The following is a 20,122-nucleotide window of genomic DNA, read 5'->3' as shown; positions in this document are numbered from 1 at the left end:
TCATCGTTAAATATGGAATGGTTAACCTGCTCAGGATGCTTTCAGTGAGCTTCAAACTCAAGTAGATTCCACTTTGTTCTCAGATTTTTAAAAAACTTCCATTATTTAAATCTATTTTACTTCCTGTGATACTGAACCCAACTCCCTCAATAATTCAGGTTTTTTTCACGTGTGACCTTTTTCCCTACGAACTGTTCTCGCCCACTTCAGAATTTTGCCCCTTTGCTCAATCTTTTCACACCACCCACTCTCCCTGACCAGGAACACAGGAGCTGGCTGCTGGCAGACTTCAGCCCAGCCTCTACCAGTATCTCCCCTGTAAACTGGCTGGCTGGTGTGCCATAGTGGCCCTGGGGCAATTATCCCTCGGATTTGCCTCTGCCTCCAGGTCGGTGTCTCACTTTCACCCAAAACCTTTCGACGACAGCTGGGCTGGGATTGGGAACACGCCCGTGTACGAAACTGGAGCAACTAGTGCACACGCTGCACCATTCACAGAACTTCCAGTCAGCAACTTCCTTCAGAGATTTCCGCTGTAAATGCAGCATCTCATTATGGTCATGATGTGGCGACGCTGTTGGACTATAACCTGGTGTTGTAAGACTCCTATCATTATGGTCATGCCATTGACTGCCAAATGAGTTCACATCAACAGTAACCTTCTTGGACTTCAGGAAGGCAGCTACTTGCCTTGTCCTCATGCAGAAAGGATGAAGGACAACGGAAAATAACTCTGGACAAGTGTCGGTAACTCTCATCACCTACGTTGTTAATGGATACGACCTCGTCCGGCACCAGCTGGGATTACTGTTACCTCTCTCTTCAGAGCTAGGCAAAGATAGAAGGTGGTAACAAACATGAAACACTTATCTTTAAGTCCACAGGCTCAAGTCACCCATCTCTTACTGAAAATCGAAAACCAGAAAATATCCGCAGGGTTGGCATTCCTGATTGATGTCCAGAAATCCCTGTTAGAAGGGCATGAGTGGGAATTATAGAATCACAGAATGAATACAGCAGGAAAGGAGGCCATTTGGCCCATCAGGCTCTCTGCAAGAGCAATCCAGCTCGTCCCACTCCCCCACCCTATCCCCATAGTCCTGCAATTTTTTTCCCTTCAAGTAATTATCCAGTTCCCTTTTGAAAGCCATGATTGAATCTGCCTCCACCACCCCCTCAGGCAGTGTGTTCCAGATCACAACCACTCGCTGTGTAAAAAAGTTTTTACTCATGTCGCCTTTGGTTCTTTTGCCAATCACCTTAAATCTATGTCCTCTGGTCCTTGACCCTTCCGCCAATGAGAACAGTTTCTCTCTATCTACTCTGTCTGGACACTTCATAATTTTGAATACCTCTATCAAATCTCCTCTCAACCTTCTCTGTTCCAAGGAGAACAACCCCAGCTTCTCCCACTTAACTGAAGTCCCTAATCCCTGGAATCATTCTACTAAATCTTTTCTGCACACTCTCTAAGGCCTTCACATCCTTCCCAATGTGCAGTGCCCAGAACTGGACACAATACTCCAGTTGTGGCCAAACCAGTGTTTTATAAAGGTTCATCATAACTTCCTTGCTTTTGTACCCGATACCTCTATTTATAAAGCCCAGGATCCCGTATGCTTTCTTAACTGCTTTCTCAACCTGTCCTACCACCTTCAATGATTTGTGCACATGCACCCCTAGATCTCTCTGTTCCTGCACCCTTTTGTTTATATCGCCTCTCCAAGTTCTTCCTACTGAAATGTATCACCACACATTTCTGTGTTGAATTTCATCTGCCACCCATTCCACCAGTCTGTCTATGTCTTCTTGAAGTCCATCACTATCCTCCTCACTGTTCACTGCACTTCCAAGTTTTGTGTCATCTCCAAATTTTGAAATTGTGCCCTGTACACCTAAGTCCAAGTCATTAATATATAACAAAAAAAGCAATGGTCCTAGTACTGACCTCTGGGGAACACCACTGTACACCTTCCTCCAGTCCGAAAAACAACCGTTCACCACTACTCTCTCCTTTTACTTAAGCCAATTTTGTATCCATGCTGCCGCTGCCACTGCCCCCTTTATTCCATGGGCGTCAACTTTGATGACAAGCTTATTATGCAGCACTTTATCATACGCCTTTTTGGCAATATAAACTAAAGGGTACAATTCTAAAAGGGATGCAGGGAGAGATCTGGGGGTATACATGCACAAATCGTTCAAGGTGGAAAACTTTTTTTTACACAGCGAGTCGTTGTGATCTGAATCCGCTGCCTGAGGGGGTGGTGGAGGTAGATTCAATTGTGGCTTTCAAAAGGGAATTGGATAAGTACTTGAAGGGAAAAAATTTGCAAGGCTATGGGGACAGGGAAGTGAAGTGGGACTAACTGGATTGCTCTTGTGGTGGGCGAGCATGGACTGTATGGGCCAAATGGCCTCCTTCCATGCTGTAACCATTCTATAATTCTCAGTCAATGCATTGCCCTCATCGACCGTCTCTGTTACCTCATCAAGAAACTCAATCAAGTTGGTTAAATTCGAGCTGGCTTTCCTTAATTAATCCACACTTGTCCAAGTGACTGTTAATTTTGTCCCGGATTATTGTTTCTAAAAGTTTCCCCACTACCGGAGTTAAACTGACTGGCCTGCAGTTGCTGGGTTTATCCTTACACCCTTTTTTGAACCAGTGTATAACATTTGCAATTCTTCAGTCCTCTGGCACCAACCCCGTATTTTAAGATTGTACCCTTACTCATAGTACAGTGAGCAAGTGAAACAGCTATAATGGCGTCTGTATGTGGATCTTTTTGTATAATTTTGTGTAATTAAATACTCTGGTGCTGGATGTGCGAACCGCACGGGACTAATAGAGCGGGGAGCTCTTTGATCACATCAAGTTACAAGAAAGTTGGCCTCAGGATTCCGCCTTCTGGCTTGTTTACATAAACAAATGAAAAGATGAAACAAATATTCCTGTCCGAATTAGGATTGGGGCCCTTATCAGATACTGGGCAGCCATAAACAATGGAGCCTTCCAAGGCTGGTCCAAGAAACCTGGCCTAGAATCTGAAGGAGTCAGGGAAGGCCTGGAGAACTATGGACTCCCAGACTTGACATAAAGGCAAGACTAGATAAGGTGAGGAAAAACAGTTTTGAGCTACTGTGTAAGTTGATGATGGGTTAAGATCAGAGGTGGGACACAAGCTGCTTCTGCAGACCCTTGAAAGGTGGAAGATAACAGGGGAGGCTGACACTTTCTCAAAGAAACAAAGAACTCGAAGCATTATTAGGCATCTCGCCCTTTTGGGAGACCCCAATAGGGCAAAGGCCCATGCCAATAGCTAACCCTGGGTCCACCCCCAAAAGTGGCATAAAAGGAGCACTCTCCGCTGGTGTTAGGTTATAGAGACTTGGCAGGAGTAACGACTGGTGACGTTGGAGACCAGCCAAATAGCTATTTGACATTTTGAAGAACCTTCCAGATCAATAGAAGTGGCTTCAGGCGGAGCAGGACAGAGGACAAGGGTTCTAAAAGGTCACCCCAGGCGGGGCAGAAGACAGGAGAGATAACCAATTGATGAAGATATCCCAGGTGGGGTGGAAAGCACGCTTTCTTCATGTCTCCTAGACTGATACGACTCTACCCAGTGCGGAACGGTTGATATGGTCTCTTGCTCTCTGTTGTAAATCACTGTCCCAACACTGCGTATGTTGGTTCTTTTGTAAAGTTCAACAAAGCACCTTTTTACCAAATTGGAGTCACGTCAATTACCGGCAACTAAGAGTAAAATCTCAACAGTATCGCAGGGAAGATTATGGCCAGTACCTCCACAATTTCCACCCTTATTTCCCTCAGCAACCTAGGATGCATCCCATCCCGACCGGGTGACTTATCGACTTTAAGAACAGCTCGCCTTTCTAGTACCTCCTCTATCAATTTTCACCCCATCCAGTATCTCAACCACCTCTTCACATACTGTGACTTTGGCAGCATCTTCTTCCTTGATAAAGACAGATGCAAAGTACTCATTTAGTCCATCAGCTTGCCCTCTGCCTGCATGCGTAATCGGTCCCACCCCTCGTCTTACTGCATGCCTATAGAAGACTTTTGGATTCCCTTTTATGTTAGCTGCCAGTCTATTCTCATTCTCTCTTCCGGCCAGTTCCCTCCCAAACCATTGTTCAGGGACAACGGAGCCAACTGCAGTGTCCCACTAGCACCTTGGCTGAGTTTGGCCAATTCAGCAGATCAGTGATTCAACGTGGCATCTCCCTGATACATACATCTCAGCACACTACCATGCTGTGCATTCAGCTTCTGAACCATGAAGGGAGCATATCTTTTACATCATTAGTCTGGGTATTTAGACTGTGACCATGAACAGAAGTGAAGGTGCTAAACGGCTGAAAGTACACCTTTGTCTTTATCTTGAAAACTACGTTGTCATGTTTCTCTACGCACCAGAGGCTGGACTCTTATTGATTCAGTGCACTAAGCAGCACTGCAGCAAATAAGGTCCCTGGAGGAATTTAGACCCGATACAAGCATATAACACATTTGCAGAATGGAGCTCGGGAGCATTATGCAACAAATAGCATTGAATTTGTTCAGTTAACACAAGTACTGGAGTGTGCTTTTGTTTTAGTGGTAGCATTCCCGCCCGAGGCAGAAGCTGCAGCGTTCAAACAACGCTCCAGACAGTCCCGGCGAGTGGAGACCGGAGCACCCACTCTGAACTCTGGGATGACATCCAGCGGGATATTCGCGTCTGGTGGGTGTGCGTGGCCCACCTCATCCTAAGGACTAGCCACCTTATTGGCTGGTATAAAGATGGTTATGGCCCTGGAAGAAGCATTGCCATCAGACTGTTAATAAGCCTGCGAATCCTTCCATTACTTCACACGATTCTCTCCAAGAGCGTGAAGATTACAAAGAAGAAACACAAGTACTAGCAGGAGATGCAATAAGGGCCACATAAACAGTGCTGCTCGTGCAGCAGACGAGAGTTGGTCAGATGACACTTCAACACTGAGCAGCTCATCTGAGAGAGGATGTCGATAAATGCCATTAAGAAAAGTTAACTGAACAGCAAGGGTGTTGGTCAGCATCAGAAGTGGGAAGTAAGTCGTTATAATCAAGGGGAAAGCCAGTTTTGCCTCCAATTTACACTGAATTTGGCTGAGTGTGTTGCTTTATTCGTGTGTACAATGGTCCAGAGTTGTTCACCACTAACGTACTTGAGTAACAAAAACTGTGAACTGGGAGACATTCTGGGAAAGTTGTGAATTGTTTGCACTGGTTTTGAGACAAGACGCAACAACTTCAGGTTACTGAATTTGACTTTATTTATTGGCTTTCTCTCTCTCTCTCTCTCTCCCTCCCTCCCTCCCTCCCTCCCTCTCTCCCTCCCACCAAGAATTACATCTCTGAAAGGTTAACCTTTAGCCTTGATTACCAAAGGCATACACATTTGAAACCAGATTAAACAGATCAAGAACTCGAGAGATGTCCCCTCTTTACAACGCCCATCGCCAACTAGGACAGCAGATGCTCCACCACGTTCAAGGCGTGGCACTTACACTTTTCACAGCATTTGCAGGATGTGTCACTGTCTGTAGCCGGGTCGAAGTGGATGGATTCCATCAGTGGCAGGAAATGTTTGCATATTTTTTTTTTATTAGAGCAAGCAGCTTGGTGAAGACACTTGGGCTGATCTACAAGCCCAGCTGGAGAAGTTCCAGGACCAAAGGTCCTCACTCTGGAGGAAACCATATGGTGTGCCTTAAATGTCCATCTCAAATTGGGCATCATCTCCTGTCAAGGCAAAACAAAATGGCATTCAGTGACCTTTTAATCACTCCACGTTCAAGCAATAATCAGATGAAGGTCATTTCCCTGGCCTCTCACCCTCCATTCTATCTCTTCAGGAGGTGCTCACTTGTGCAAGGGTTTTGGTTCCACGAGCCATCCATTACCTCATCCAATTTCTCGTTCTTCACTGCAAGGGCAAAATTGGTTGCCCATTTGACCAGAAGGAAGCACTACAGCATACTCAGATTTTGTGTTCCTTGCGCGTGTGCACATATACACACTCGATCAAGGTTTTACTAGACAGTCATCAAGTCTGCAAACCCTACTAATGTCCCCACATTCGCCCATCAACATTGGAGCCAAACGTGACATCCAATTGTTTCCTGGATAAGATCAGCCAATTCAGCAGCTACTGAGAATCCAGCCTAGGACCTACTGGTCCATTTGGTTTTGTATTATACCAGATGGTACCTTTACTAACACTGCCAATAGGTGAGTTTAAGGGAGATCTTCAAAATACTGGGTACATTTTCACTGGTCAGGAATTTCTTTAACCAAATTATCTCCATTTTAGTTTGCAATGCTTACTTTAAATTACAGAGTGGATAGGATTAATTACTAACTTTGGTCAAATGCCATGTCATATGCCCAACAACCTGGGCATAAAAGCTGGGTACAAAAACAGATTTATGTCCAGGATCCTTCTTCCTTTCCTACAAACACACACTTGGTAACCTCAGCCATGCTGACCAGGTTGGGAGGCAGGTGCTTCCACACAAGGAGATAGAGATTAAGTTATCCACTGATCATGAACATGTACCTCCCAACAGTCCATTTCACAACAGCACAGTGATGCAAGCAGCGCAGCCAACATCCATCTTGGTTGTGAACATTGTGGTATCAGAGAAAAAAAAAACATGCTTCAACCACCTCAAATTGCTCACGCCAATGGTGACAAGAGCTGCAAACACCAGTACTTCACATTGATGCCTCCAGTTTGGATGGACAAAATCTACAATTGTCGGGCTGGTGCAAAGTGGGTAGAATCCAAACCCTCCCTCCAAAAGCACCCTTCACTGAAATCCTCACACTCCGTCCCCATCGTCACTTACCACCAGCTGCCTTATCCTCATGGCTGTTCACATGGTTGGCTGCTGGCTTCGCCTTCTCTGTTGTGTTCGGATTCGTGACACCTGGGATGTTTGGAAGGTCACGCGGAGGGGTCCTGGCAACGGGGGAATTGCGGCATTCCATGAGGAATTTGCGGTCATAAATAATGCGGGTGCCTGCAACATAAAAAGCAATGCATGGTTCAGGTCAACAGGGAGCGAGCGCCATTCATCAGAGCTGTGAGGTTTTACAGCCTTGGGTCATGATTCGCCAGGTTGCTTTGTCACGATAACATACTTGCAAACGCTTTTCGGGGTGGTGGAGTGAAAACAATTTCAAAAACTTATTTGTCCGTAAAGACCAGAAAGTTCCGCGTTGGATCCCCAGCCCCTGCTGACGTCAAGTGGGCAGCAGTTTGAGGTACTTTTGCAGGGAAGAAATCAGCCAAGGATCCTGCTCCTGTTCACAATCCAGTGATTCTGCTTTAAGTGTTCAGTGTGCTGCAATAGCCTGAATACACAAGTGTGGCCACTTGGGGGAAATATCCAGCACCTACAGAATCACACCCTCGTACAGCCAGCACCTTCAGGAACTGGGGGGGGGGGGGGGGCGCAAAGAAAAGGACAGACAAGAAATGTTCTTAATTTAACAAAAAAATAATTTGTTGGTTCGTCAATAGGACTGTAAATTTGGATTTTCCTCAATAAAAACATATCCCTAAAAAAATTGGGATTTTTTTCAATCTTCAATAGGAGATAGACAACAGGCAAGCAAAGAGCTGCAAATGGCTAAGGATCAAGGAGGTAAAGAACACAGATCAGAGGGTTCAATGCACAGCTTGTGAACTGCTTCATTTTTGCAGTTCAACCAAAACTGGCAATCTTACTGGCCTTCACTGGCTGTTGGGGATTTTTTATTTTTCTCTGTGAAGTTTCTTCTCAGGGTGTGAGCGATGCTGGCAAGGCAGCGTTTATTGCCCATCTCCAGCTGCCCGATGAAGGTGGTCCTTCTTCTTGAATCGCTATTTTCTGTACAACTGAATGGCTTACTCGGCCACACCAGAGGAGGCATCGAATCAACCATGTTGTGAGGGACTGGAGTCACGTGATGGCTGGACCGAGTAGGAAGGTTTCCTTCCTTGAATGACGTCAGTGAACCAGTTGGGTTTTTCACCACAATCCAGCAGATTTTGGGGGACATTTTATTCTGGTGCCGGCCCCACAAATTACCAGATTTACTGAATTCAACTTCACAACTCGTGTGTTGGGATTTGAACTCACGACCTCTATCTGGATCGCTGGTCCGCTATCATCTCCACTGCACCAGCGCCTGTCGAAAAGCAGGCCCGGGGTGACCCAGCTTCTGATGTCCCTTTAGTGCTTGGCTCGCACAGAACTTTCCAAAGACAGTATTATTGGCAACTTGCTGTGTTGATATTGCGGTCAGACTCCTTCTCCCAAGCATCAACCACACTACATACAATTACATAGAACGTACAGCACAGAAACCGACCCAACTCGTCTACAATGGTGTTTATGCTCCACTCGAGCCTCTTCCCACCCCTCTTCATCTATCCCTATCCTTTTCTCCCTTGTACCTACCCAGCTTCCTCTTAAAGGCATCTATGCTATTCGCCTCAACCATTATGTGGTTGCAAATTCCACACCCTAACCACTCTGGATAAAGAAGTTTCTCCTGAATTCTTTATTGGGTTTATTAGTGACACTCTCATATTTATGGCCCCTAAATACAAGATAAGTCACTGCATGTTACAGTACTGAGGCACTGTATCACTCATTTAATACAGACTTCTGTAATTTCATAATGACCCAGGTTTCATTTGTGGGGACTGTGCATTATAGGAATCGTGACTGAAACCCATAGATTGTCTCCAAATTCTGCCAACTTCCACCAGCTGCAGGTTCTGTACTTGCCTGGACTTAGCACTGCAGAATATTGATCAGTTGAATACATAAGCACCATGCAGGTTTGAAAAATCAGTAGATCGCCTTAAAAATTCTCTCTCTAAGAGAAAGCACTTCAACTGCTACTTTTAATGAACACCTCAAGGTCTTTATGATCCTGTGGCTCAACTCCGTCTGCACCGACTTTGTTGGCTTGCTGTTTTATTTCTGCAGTCTACTCCAAGTATTTCAATTCTGGGGAACATCTAGGTTTAACATGTTCACCTAACCCTAGATATCCCTCCCAGTTTTAGCAAAAGCATACACACAGGAGAGGGAACTATGTAATGGAACAGAGAGTACATCAGCTGAATTCAGTCATTCAAACCAACTCAGATATCTCATTTCCGGTGCAACAAAGTCAAAGGAAACGTTCTTTTTGAAGTTTTTCACAAACGCACGCATACTCTTTCACACACACACCGACACCATCTGGTGCCTTTCCAGTGCTGGAAGCCTTAATCAATGTTATCAGCCGCAGACACTAAGTGCTTCATGCTGATGACTGCACCCTCAGCAAAATGTGGAAAGTGTAACATTCTGCCAATTGTAATGTTGCATTATCAATTTTCATTACCTGATGTCATGGAGGGGAGCCCGTCGATGGGTAATGAAATCTGGCGGATAAATCAAGAATTGCCAAAATGTGGACAGCCGTATGGTGCAGCAATACTTTAGGCACAGGAATGAAGACAAGTATGATACAAGAAATGTTCCGTGCACTGTGCAGGGAAGGGATTGCTCAAATCAGGGTTTGTCCTGTGAAAATGATGGCAGACAACCAGGTAGGTGGACAACTGGGGCGTGGACAGGCCCAACTACTGTATTGTCCAGGGGTTAGTTTTGCCAAATTTCACTCCTGAATGTAGCGACTCATGCTGGGGAACGTCTCTGGTCCCTCACTTGGTAGCCATGGGGGAAGGCTGCACAATCATAGAAAGGTGACAGCACGGAAGAAGGTCATTCGGCCCATCGAGTCCCTGCCGGCTCCATGCAAGAGCAATCCAGCTAGTCCCACTCCTCCACCCTATCACTGTAGCCCTGCAATTTTCTTCCTTTCTAGTACTTATCCAGTTCCCTTTTGAAGGCCATGATTGAATCTGCCTCCACCACCCCCTCAGGCAGTGCATTCCAGATCCTAACCACTCGCTGTGCAAAGAAGTTTTTCCTCATATCACCTTTCGTTCTTTTGCCAATCACCTTAAATCTACGTCCTCTGGTTCTTGACCCTTCCGTCAATGGGAACAGTTTCTCTCTATCTACTCTGTCTGGACCCTTCATGATTTTGAATACCTCTATCAAATCAACTCTCAACCTTCTCTGCTCGAAGGAGAACAACCCCAGATTCTCCAGTCGATCCATGTAACTAAAGTCCCTCATTCCTGGAATCATTCTACTAAATCTCTTCTGCACTCTTTCTAAGGCCTTAAGATCTTTCCTAAAGTGCAGTGCCCAGAACTGGTTACAATATTCCAGTTTTGGCCGAACCAGTGTTTTGTGAAGGTTTGTCATGACTTCCTTGCTTTTGTAGTCCAAGATTTATAAAGCCCAGGATCCTGTATGCTTCTTTAACCGCTTTCTCAACCTGCCCTGCCACCTGCAACGATTTGTGTACTTACACCCCCAGATCTCTATTCCTGTATCCCTTTTAGAATTATGCCCTTTACTTTATATTGCCTCTCCTCATTCTTCCTACCGAAATGTACCACCTCACATTTTTTGCGTTAAATTTTATCTGCCATGTGTCCGCCCATGCCACCAGCCTATCTATATCCTCTTTTAGTCTATCACTATCCTCCTCACTGTTCAATACACTTCCAAGTTTTGTGTCATTTGCAAATTTGGAAATTGTGCCCTGTATACCCAAGTCCAAGTCATTAATATATCAAGAAAAGCAGTGGTCCTAGTACCGACCCCTGGGGAACACCACAGCACACCACCCTCCAGGCCTCAAAACAACCATTTACCACTGCTCTCTGTTCTCTGTTACTTAGCCAATTCTGCTACTGTATCCATGCTGCTACTGCCCCTTTTATTCCATGGGCTTCAATCTTGACGACAAGCCTATTATGCAGCACTTTATCAAATGCCTTTTGAAAGTCCATATACACCACATCAACTGCATTGCCCTCATCTACCCTCTCTGTTACCTCATCAAAAAACTCTAACTTAATCAAGTTAGTTAAACACGATTTGCCTTTAACAAATCCGTGCTGGCTGGCTGAGCTTAGCAGATGGATACTTGACTGGAAGGGGGGTTAGTGGTGGTGATAAGGAATGGGGGAACATCACAACCAATCCTTTCCCTGCAGGGGTTTGAACCACCAGTTAGGAAATAGAACATCGGCTGACTGTCACTGTGGACGAAAGGAAACACTGACCCAAGGATCAAAGAGCAAAGAACTATTTGAAAAGTGGGCACAAGATTCAAAATCCCTTTGAACCAAACATGAACTCAAGGTTACCAGAAACATTACCCACTTAAGAGATGAAATTAAAAGACACAACATGACCACATCTGGTAATGTAGAACTATTTCTCCGAACAAGGAGTGATACATATTCAATTAATGATACATATTCAAAAGGTTTCACCTCAAATATAGTGTGCCAGCAGATATTCTCCTTATTCCTGTCTTCAGTGCTGCACATTTAAAGCTCCTGACCAGATTTATCACCCGTGTGGAGTACAGCCCACTTGACTCTTCCCAAATTCGTATCAGTACTTGGACAGGATGTGATAAGGTCACGTGGGGAAGGTTTATCATGTGAATATGAGCATTTGGTGGATATTAAATGCAACTTGCACTGGTAGCATGAGACAGAACTAATTGGCCCAACAAAAAGGGGCACAAAATGTGAGCAGCATATTTTACAAATAATGTCAAGGAGGGGTCTTAAGTCAATAATTGATAAAGCTTCTGTACAGATGAGCTGCCCCATCTTTGTTTCTAAGGGGGAGGTTTTAACATTGTACCTGTGGATAAATGCCTTGTAAACACTAATATCTAGTACTCCTTATGTTGTTACATAAAATATATTGTTTTTAAATCAGCATTAAACTCAACACTCTATAGGATCAGACAGAACCAGGAATGCTTTTAGGTCAAGATAATCCCCGTGTTCCCAATCACTGGTGGGCATCAACCTTGCGACATGAACAGACCAAATAAAGTGGGTGGAACAAACAGTTACTTAGTTCTGCTCCTCTCCACCCAAGATCATACATCGAAGGCCTCCAACGTGCAGCTGTAAAGGCAGGGAAAGCTCAGAGTAGGGTCTTACCCTTGTCCCCTGTTGAGCAATGGTGCCAGGTGTTATTGCAATCGAAGAAGGGAAGGATTACGAAAATAAAGAGAGTATCGCCTGAATGAAAACTGACATCAAAAAGGGGGGAAAAAAACACTAATGACAAAATTCTGATCATCAAACATGGAACAATTTTCCAAAATATCTTAATCTTCACCGGTAATCAGTTACAAGTCATTTCCAATACTATAAATCTGTCTTAGCTAATAACTGACTGACTTAAGATTCAAAAAAATTTCCTTTTTTAAATATAATCAGTATCTGTTACTTTTTTTTAAAAAAGTTTGAGACCACTTTTTATTGGTTCAGCATACACCAAAATTCACATTTTAAACAAGTGTAGAGAGTCAAACTAAAATAGCTGTGTCTACAATTAAATTTGTTTGTCTTGTATATTTACAGAATGATAGAAGATTTTTTTTTAACGAGTGCAGGCTGCACAAGTCGTACTCAAGTTTGGATTTTTTTTGTTGTTGGCACCAAGACAAAAAAACCCTCATTACACTGTTGTGAGCACCATAATTTATTCATTCAATGGGTCGGCTTTTCAACCTGCTCTGGAAGGTGCAGCACAGCGCAGAATGTGAAATGATTAAACTGCTGTTAACTTGCACTGGAGAAGGACTTGGATTTCACCATCTGCGGCGAGATATATGGGTCTACGAGAATCCCAACTCCAAGACTGCTTTTCAACAGATTTATTCAACTGGTGATGCAAAGCAACCTCTTGTGCTGAAAGGCTTGGCCACAATCATTCTGCGTTTGGTCTGTTAACAATTCAAACATGTGGATTTAGCCGATTGACTGTTTACTCACTCTTATCATCACTATGTTCCAATTGGCAATAAGATGCAAACCTTATGACACAAAAGCCTAATGAATCAACACTTGGACTTGGGAGAGTAAGTAAACTTTGGGTGAATTGTCCCGAGTGATTACATTATTAAGGGATTAAGTAAATCATGATATTAAATCATTCTCTTAAGTACTCTGACTTGTGTGTTCTTGTCGAACATGTTCCAGGTGGTGACACGAAACTGCAGAGACCAATTATCCTGCTGCACCATCGAACAATTTTTGACGACAGTATATTGGTCGCAGGGAGTTGAGGAGATAAATTCATTCCCTCAACAATCACACTCAAATTTATACTAATTGTCACCTATTTTCCAGAGAGAAATAGGGCACTTGTTAGAGTGAGGGATCAAAAGGACGAGTCTTCATCAATACACCGTCAAGAGTGGCACTGCTAAAACCTGGGTGCACATCATTCATGCCCTCTGGGAGAATGATACTCGTGGGAAGATGACCAGGAAAAATATACTTTTCTCTCCTTGCCAATTTTCTCTTCTGCCTCTCCTGAATTTGCTAACTCCTTGCTGGGATATGGTCCCAGCAGCCCAGTCATCATTCAGCACCTCATTGGTGAGACTATTATTCTTGTGGAAGTCTTCACAGTGAGCAGTAGCAGGCAATACAATCTGAGCCCGCTCCTGTTTCCCACTTAAGCTCACACAAGTAAACTTCCATCAGTGGTTGCTGTATCGCGATCACGGGAGGAAACTTAGGCCCATCTCCCCCTCCTCAACCCAGCATGCTTGAGGCCAATTAAAGCCCGATAACAGCAGTGTTCGTGTAGATCAACTAATATAGCCCACAGAACAGAGATTAAAAATATCCTTCCTGATCTATATGGTTCACTGAAACATTGGAGGAGCCCCTTCCCCCAACCCAAAAAAATAAATTAAGATATAGGGCAATAATTGTACACTTTTTTTTTTGCTTAATTGGTTAACACAGAATGGAATCAAAATTAAAACTTGTTGTACTGTGAAAAATTCGCTATGTTCTCTCCCCATTGGACAGATGGAACCTCAAAAAAACTTCAAAGATTTTCTTTCAAACAAACCCGCAGGCACCAAGCTCTGTCCAGGAACTCAGTGACGAGCAGAGTGCAGTTGAGTACACGGACTGTCTGACCTCTGGCATTCGTTGCTACTGTGAAAACATGGAAACATTTCTATTAACTGCTCTTTCGATCTGATCAATACTGTGGTGGGGGTGGAGGAAGGAAAAGAGCGAAGAGGGGGGGAAAAAAAGTGCTGCAATGGGACACTGCAGCTTCAAGTGGCTGCACTACTGACACAGCTCCCACATCATCAGTTATTGACACTACGTGTTTGCTAAAAACACACGTGGATAACGATACAAATTATACTGGCAACTGTGTCCCATCCTACATTACAACAATGACTACACTAAAAATTAATTCATTGGCTGTAAAGGGCTTTGGGGCATCCTAAGGTGGTGAAAGGCACTATATAAATGCAAGTTCCTTCTAATATTGCAAACAACTGGAACGGATAGTTATGTTGACGAGTGGCTCCAAGATGATCATTTTTCAAGGATTTAATTGAGAAAAGTGAGACTGAAAACGCACCATTTACGCAATGACAGGAAACAAGACCATTCAACAAGCTTGGCAGGATTCAAATATCATTCAACCAGCAGTAACAACAATCAAACCCACAGACTGAATTAAGTTCCACTTCACAGTTCACCTGAGGAAGGAGGTAGCCTCCGAAAGCTTGTGAATTTAAAATAAAATTGCTGGACTATAACTTGGTGTTGTAAAATTGTTTACAATTCACAGAAATAGGCACTGGTCTTGCATCAGCTACTGATGGACGCTGCTGATATGACAATATTCATCACAGCTGCTTCACCTCAGGTCAAATGCTTAGGCATTCTTCACCCAGACACCAGATCACAATCCCACTCCAGTATATCAGAAATGGAAGCGTTAAATAATTTACATGTACATTAAACAAAAATGAAAATTCAGGGCAATAAGCCTGTTTAGATTTCAAATGCCACTCAAATCTGCCTTTATGGTTTGAAATGCCTCAACAGCTTAATTCAAATTAATTGATTAAAAAACTGATGAGGGAAGAAAACTTCACAACAATGGACCTTAATTACACTGCACAAACTTGCAGCAGATGTTACAGCAGGATCTCATCTAGTGTCACAACACGAAGCAATATTTAGGCAAATATGAAGAAAAAACAAGTTATTTTGAGATTATAATTTAATCTCAGGCTTCAGATGATTATGAACTGGTTCTCGTGGTTTCAAACATCATATGATTCTCTTGACGCTTTACTGCCTTGTGATCAATACCACTTGGTCATTGTGTTGCATTTTATCAATACAGCTGCTTAGAATTATTTTCCTCCCAAATGTGACGCAAGACACATTGTGAAAAGCACAATTATTTTTTGCAATTAAATAGTGTGTTGGACTTTCACACAGGGGGGGCGCGCGCGCGGGTAGGCCCGGGTGGGTGCGGGGAGGAGCGGGGGGGGGGGGCCTGGGGGTGCAGCAGGGGTGGGGGGTTCTGTTCTGTGGTTGCAGCTGGGGGATGCCTGAGGGTTCAGTGGGGGGGGGGGGGGGTGCCTGAGGGTTCAGTGGGGGGGGGGGGGGGTGCCTGAGGTTGCAGTGTGGGGAGGGGGGACTGCCTGAGGGAGCAGTGAGGAGGGAGGGTGCAATGTTGGGGGGGGGGTTGCTTAGGGTGCAATGTTGGGGGGGGGGGGTGTTGCTTAGGGTGCAATGTTGGGGGGGGGGGGGGGGGGTTGCTTAGGGTGCAATGTTGGGGGGGGGATGCTTAGGGTGCAATTCTGGGAGGGGGAGGGGGGTGCCTGAGGGTTCAGGGGGGGGGGGGGTGCCTGAGGGTTCAGTGGGGGGGGGGTGCCTGAGGTTGCAGTGTGGGGAGGGGGGACTGCCTGAGGGAGCAGTGAGGAGGGAGGGGTGCAATGTTGGGGGGGGGGGGGTTGCTTAGGGTGCAATGTTGGTGGGGGGGGGGTGTTGCTTAGGGTGCAATGTTGGGGGGGGGGGGGTGTTGCTTAGGGTGCAATGTTGGGGGGGGGGGTGTTGCTTAGGGTGCAATGTTGGGGGGGGGGGGGTGTTGCTTAGGGTGCAATGAAGGGGGGGGGGATGCTTAGGGTGCAATGTTGGGGGGGGGGGTTGCTTAGGGTGCAATGTTGGGGGGGGATGCTTAGGGTGCAATGTTGGGGGGGGTGCTTAGGGTGCAATTCTGGGAGGGGGGTGCCTGAGGGTTCAGTGGGGGGGGGGGGGAGGGGGGGTGCCTGAGGGTTCAGTGGGGGGGGGGGGGGAGGGGGGTGCCTGAGGGTTCAGTGGGGGGGGGGGGGAGGGGGGTGCCTGAGGGTTCAGTGGGGGGGGGGGGGGGGAGGAGGGGTGCCTGAGGGTTCAGTGGGGGGGGGGGGGGGGAGGAGGGTGCCTGAGGGTTCAGTGGGGGGGGGAGGGGGGGAGGAGGGTGCCTGAGGGTTCAGTGGGGGGGGGGGGGGGGGAGGAGGGTGCCTGAGGGTTCAGTGGGGGGGGGGGGAGGGGGGGTGCCTGAGGGTTCAGTGGGGGGGGGGGGGGGGGAGGAGGGTGCCTGAGGGTTCAGTGGGGGGGGGGGGGGGAGGAGGGTGCCTGAGGGTTCAGTGGGGGGGGGAGGGGGGTGCCTGAGGGTTCAGTGGGGGGGGGGGGAGGGGGGTGCCTGAGGGTTCAGTGGGGGGGAGGAGGGTGCCTGAGGGTTCACTGGGGGGGGAGGGGGTGTCTGAGGTTCAGTGGGGTGGGAGGGGGGTGCCTGAGGGTTCAGCGGGGGGGCAGGGGGGTGCCTGAGGTTCAGTGGGGGGGGGCAGGGGGGTGCCTGAGGGTTCAGTGGGGGGGGGGGGGGGAGAGGGGGGTGCCTGAGGGTTCAGTGGGGGGGGGGGGGGGAAGGGGGTGCCTGAGGGTTCAGTGGGGGGGGGGGGTGCCTGAGGGTTCAGTGGGGGGGGGGGGTGCCTGAGGGTTCAGTGGGGGGGGGGAGGGGAGGGGAGGGGGGGAGGGGAGGGGGGGGGAGGGGAGGGAGGGGGGAGGGGAGGGGAGGGGGGGGGGGGAGGGGAGGGGGAGGGGGGGGGAGGGGGGTGCCTGAGGGTTCAGTGGGGGGGGGGGGGAGGGGAGGGGGGAGGGGAGGGGAGGGGGGGGGGGGAGGGGAGGGGGGGGGGAGGGGAGGGGGGTGCCTGAGGGTTCAGTGGGGGGGGAGGGGGTGCCTGAGGGTTCAGTGGGGGGGGGGGGAGGGGGGTGCCTGAGGGTTCAGTGGGGGGGGGGGGAGGGGGGTGCCTGAGGGTTCAGTGGGGGGGGAGGGGGGTGCCTGAGGGTTCAGTGGGGGGGGAGGGGGGTGCCTGAGGGTTCAGTGGGGGGGGGAGGGGGGAGGGGGGGGGCTGCCTGATGGGGGGGGGGGGGGGGAGGGAGGGGGCTGCCTGAGGGTGCTGCCTGAGGGTGCAGGGGGGGGGGAAGAGGGGGTGCCTGAGGGTGCAGTGGGGGGGGGGGTGCCTGAGGGTGCAGTGGCAGGGAGGGAGGGGGCTGCCTGAGGGTTCAGTGGGGGGGGGAGGGGGCTGCCTGAGGGTTCAGTGAGGGGGAGGGGAGGGGGGTGCCTGAGGGTTCAGTGAGGGGGAGGGGAGGGGGGTGCCTGAGGGTTCAGTGAGGGGGAGGGGAGGGGGGTGCCTGAGGGTTCAGTGTGGGGAGAGTGGAGGGGGGGTGCCTGAGGGTTCAGGGGGGGGGTGTTGGGGGGGTGCCTGAGGGTTCAGTGGGGGTGCCTGAGGGTGCAGTGTGTGTGTGGGGGGGTGCCTGAGGGTGCAGTGAGGGGGGTGGGGGGTCGGGAGAAAGTTGAGCACCCATGTTGTGCAATTGCCTTACCTCCTGGGGTGGTGCTGAAGAGGGTGCCCCCGGGGGTGGTGCTGTAATCGTGCGGCAGCTGCCCCGAGTCACTCACGGTCACCCTGCGGGTGGGAATGGCGCGGCTCTCGGTTTTCTGAGCTGGGCCGGACATCCTCACACTGACTCACCCGCTTGAACGCGACCGGCGAACGGGAAAGCCAGGCCTGATCTCACCCCCCTCCCCCTCTCCCTCTCTCTCACACTCACACTCACACTCACACTCGCCTTCTTCCACCTTCACCTTCACCTCTCTCTCGCCCGTCCCCGCGAGCACCAACACCGGGACCTCACTCAACCCCCCAGGCCCACACACATCCAGGCCCGAGCACCCTGCGACCAACAACATCCGCTCACCCGGCCTCCAGAGCCGCGTCATCTTCGGCAGCGCGACGGAAAGAGCCGAGCGCGTTCGGGAGCCTCGTTGCGTCCGATCTGACGTCACGTCATCTTCGGCAGCGCGGCGGAAAGAGCCGAGCGCGTTCGGGAGCCTCGTTGCGTCCGATCTGACGTCACGTCATCTTCGGCAGCGCGGCGGAAAGAGCCGAGCGCATTCGGGAGCCTCGTTGCATCTGGTGACGGGGGGGGGGGGGGGGCTGGGATGAGCAGTCACTGACTCGGTCTCGCCATCGAACTATTGTCGTTCACAGTCCAGAAGGAGACTATTTGGCCCATGGTGATCATGCCTACTCTTTAATTGAGCAACCCCCCCAAAACAAATCTCTCGGTCTATCTTCCTCTGTTTACAATATTTAATTGTAAACAATTTTACAACACCAAGTTATAGTCCAGCAATTTTATTTTTAATTCCACAAGCTTTCGGAGGCTTCCTCCTTCCTCAGGTGGTGTGGAAATCTTTAACCAGTATTTAACCAGTTTTCTCTTTAAAGATGCAATGGTGTCAAAGCATGAACTACTAGTGGTAAATTGCTTTACCGAAGGAAGGATATACTTGCCTTAGAGGCGGTGCAAGGAAGGTTCACTGGATTGATTCCTGGGATGAGAGGGTTGTCCTATGAGGAGAGATTGAGTAGAATGGGCCGATACTCCCTGGAGCTTAGAAGAATGAGAGGTGATCTCATTGAAACATATAAGATTCTAAGAAGGCTTGACAGGGTGGATGCTGAGAGGATGTTTCCCCTGCCTGAAGAGTCTAGAACTAGGGGACATAGTCTCTGGATAAGGGGGTCAGACATTTAGGATGGAGATGAGGAGGAATTTCTTCACTTCGATGGCTGTGAATATTTGAAATTCTCTACCCCAGAGGGCTGTGGATGCTCAGTTGTTGAACATATTCAAGACTGAGAGTGATACATTCTTGGGGGCAAAAATTGGATCGGGCCTGTTTTTGGGCGGGGGTAGCACGATCCGCTATTACCCCGCGCCCAATGGCCTCTGCGCAGGCAGGACGAGACTTTCCTCACGCCTGAGGACTTACTGCAATCTGCGTTGGAAATCAGCGTCGAATGAGGATTCCGTGCAATTCACACTTTCCACCAGCAGGGGGAGCTCCAATCTCTTAAAGGCAGGCTGTCTGTGAGAAATCTCTTAAAGGTAGCTGGTACCTGTTATTTGCTGAAAATAACAGTCTGCTGTCTGCACGGAGTCTGAACGGAGATCAGACATCGCACATGTAAAGTACAGATGCAAGTCCTGTCCCTATGTTTACACACTGATGAGTTATGTTAAAAACATTGAATACAGGTTGCACATCACTAAATCCCACATCCTCCAATCTGCATGCTAGATCTCATCAATCTGCCGATCTGAGGTTGTACCAGGCCTGCGAGAGTGCATGCACCAAGGTTCTCTGCTGATGCACCAGGGGCCTTGGTGCAAGAGGTGGACAGAAGGAGGGACATCCTATATCCACAGTGGGGGGGGGGCGGGGGGGCAAGAGGCCCTCCAGATATTTACCCAAAAGGCAGTGGGAGGCAGTAGGGGATGAAGTCAATGCCAGGCGCACAGCATCAGGAACATGGATGCAGTGCAGGAAGAAGTTCAATGCTTTGACATGAGTGGTCAAGGTGAGTGAGGTCAACTGTCAAGTGGCGTCTCCTACCAACTACACCACTAGCCGCATCCACTGCTCCATGCACTACACCCCCCATCACCCACATACCAACAAACTCTTTCCATCAGTACTCAACTCTTCCAACCAGATGCTTCACCCTCACACATTACCA

At 48.3% G+C, this 20,122-nt stretch overlaps 1 protein-coding gene across 3 annotated transcripts; it reads right to left on the bottom strand.

Annotated features, from left to right (window-relative positions):
• Positions 1 to 5,365: 5,365 nt before the first annotated feature.
• Positions 5,366 to 18,287, bottom strand: LOC137335714 (eukaryotic translation initiation factor 4E-binding protein 1-like). Of its 3 annotated transcripts, none has more exons than XM_068001013.1 (3): positions 18,153 to 18,287; positions 6,907 to 7,080; positions 5,366 to 5,797 (listed from the first exon to the last, which is right to left on the bottom strand). In XM_068001013.1, the coding sequence occupies exons 1-3, from the start codon at positions 18,283 to 18,285 to the stop codon at positions 5,766 to 5,768; spliced, it is 339 nt and encodes a 112-aa protein (XP_067857114.1). In that variant the 5' UTR covers positions 18,286 to 18,287; the 3' UTR covers positions 5,366 to 5,765. The 3 variants fall into 3 exon arrangements, with proteins under 3 accessions (XP_067857114.1, XP_067857115.1, XP_067857113.1); XM_068001014.1 differs by having other exon boundaries at positions 18,165 to 18,287; XM_068001012.1 differs by lacking the exon at positions 18,153 to 18,287 and adding an exon at positions 17,919 to 18,146 and having other exon boundaries at positions 5,368 to 5,797.
• Between the last annotated feature and the right edge of the window lie 1,835 nt (positions 18,288 to 20,122).

Source organism: Heptranchias perlo, chromosome 20, assembly GCF_035084215.1.
Source record: "Heptranchias perlo isolate sHepPer1 chromosome 20, sHepPer1.hap1, whole genome shotgun sequence".
Taxonomy (NCBI): Eukaryota; Metazoa; Chordata; class Chondrichthyes; order Hexanchiformes; family Hexanchidae; genus Heptranchias; species Heptranchias perlo.
The sequence above is the reverse complement of the archived record's forward strand: the minus strand, read 5'-3'. Positions and strand labels throughout refer to the sequence as shown.

Coding starts and splice junctions, on each gene's coding strand:
- LOC137335714 (XM_068001013.1), bottom strand. CDS start 18,285: ATGTTGTTGGTCGCAGGGTGCTCGGGCCTGGATGTGTGTGGGCCTGGG. Junction 7,081..18,152: donor GGAAGAAGGCGAGTGTGAGT/GTGAGTGTGAGT, acceptor TTTATGTTGCAG/GCACCCGCATTATTTATGAC. Junction 5,798..6,906: donor TGAGGATAAGGCAGCTGGTG/GTAAGTGACGAT, acceptor TTGCCTTGACAG/GAGATGATGCCCAATTTGAG.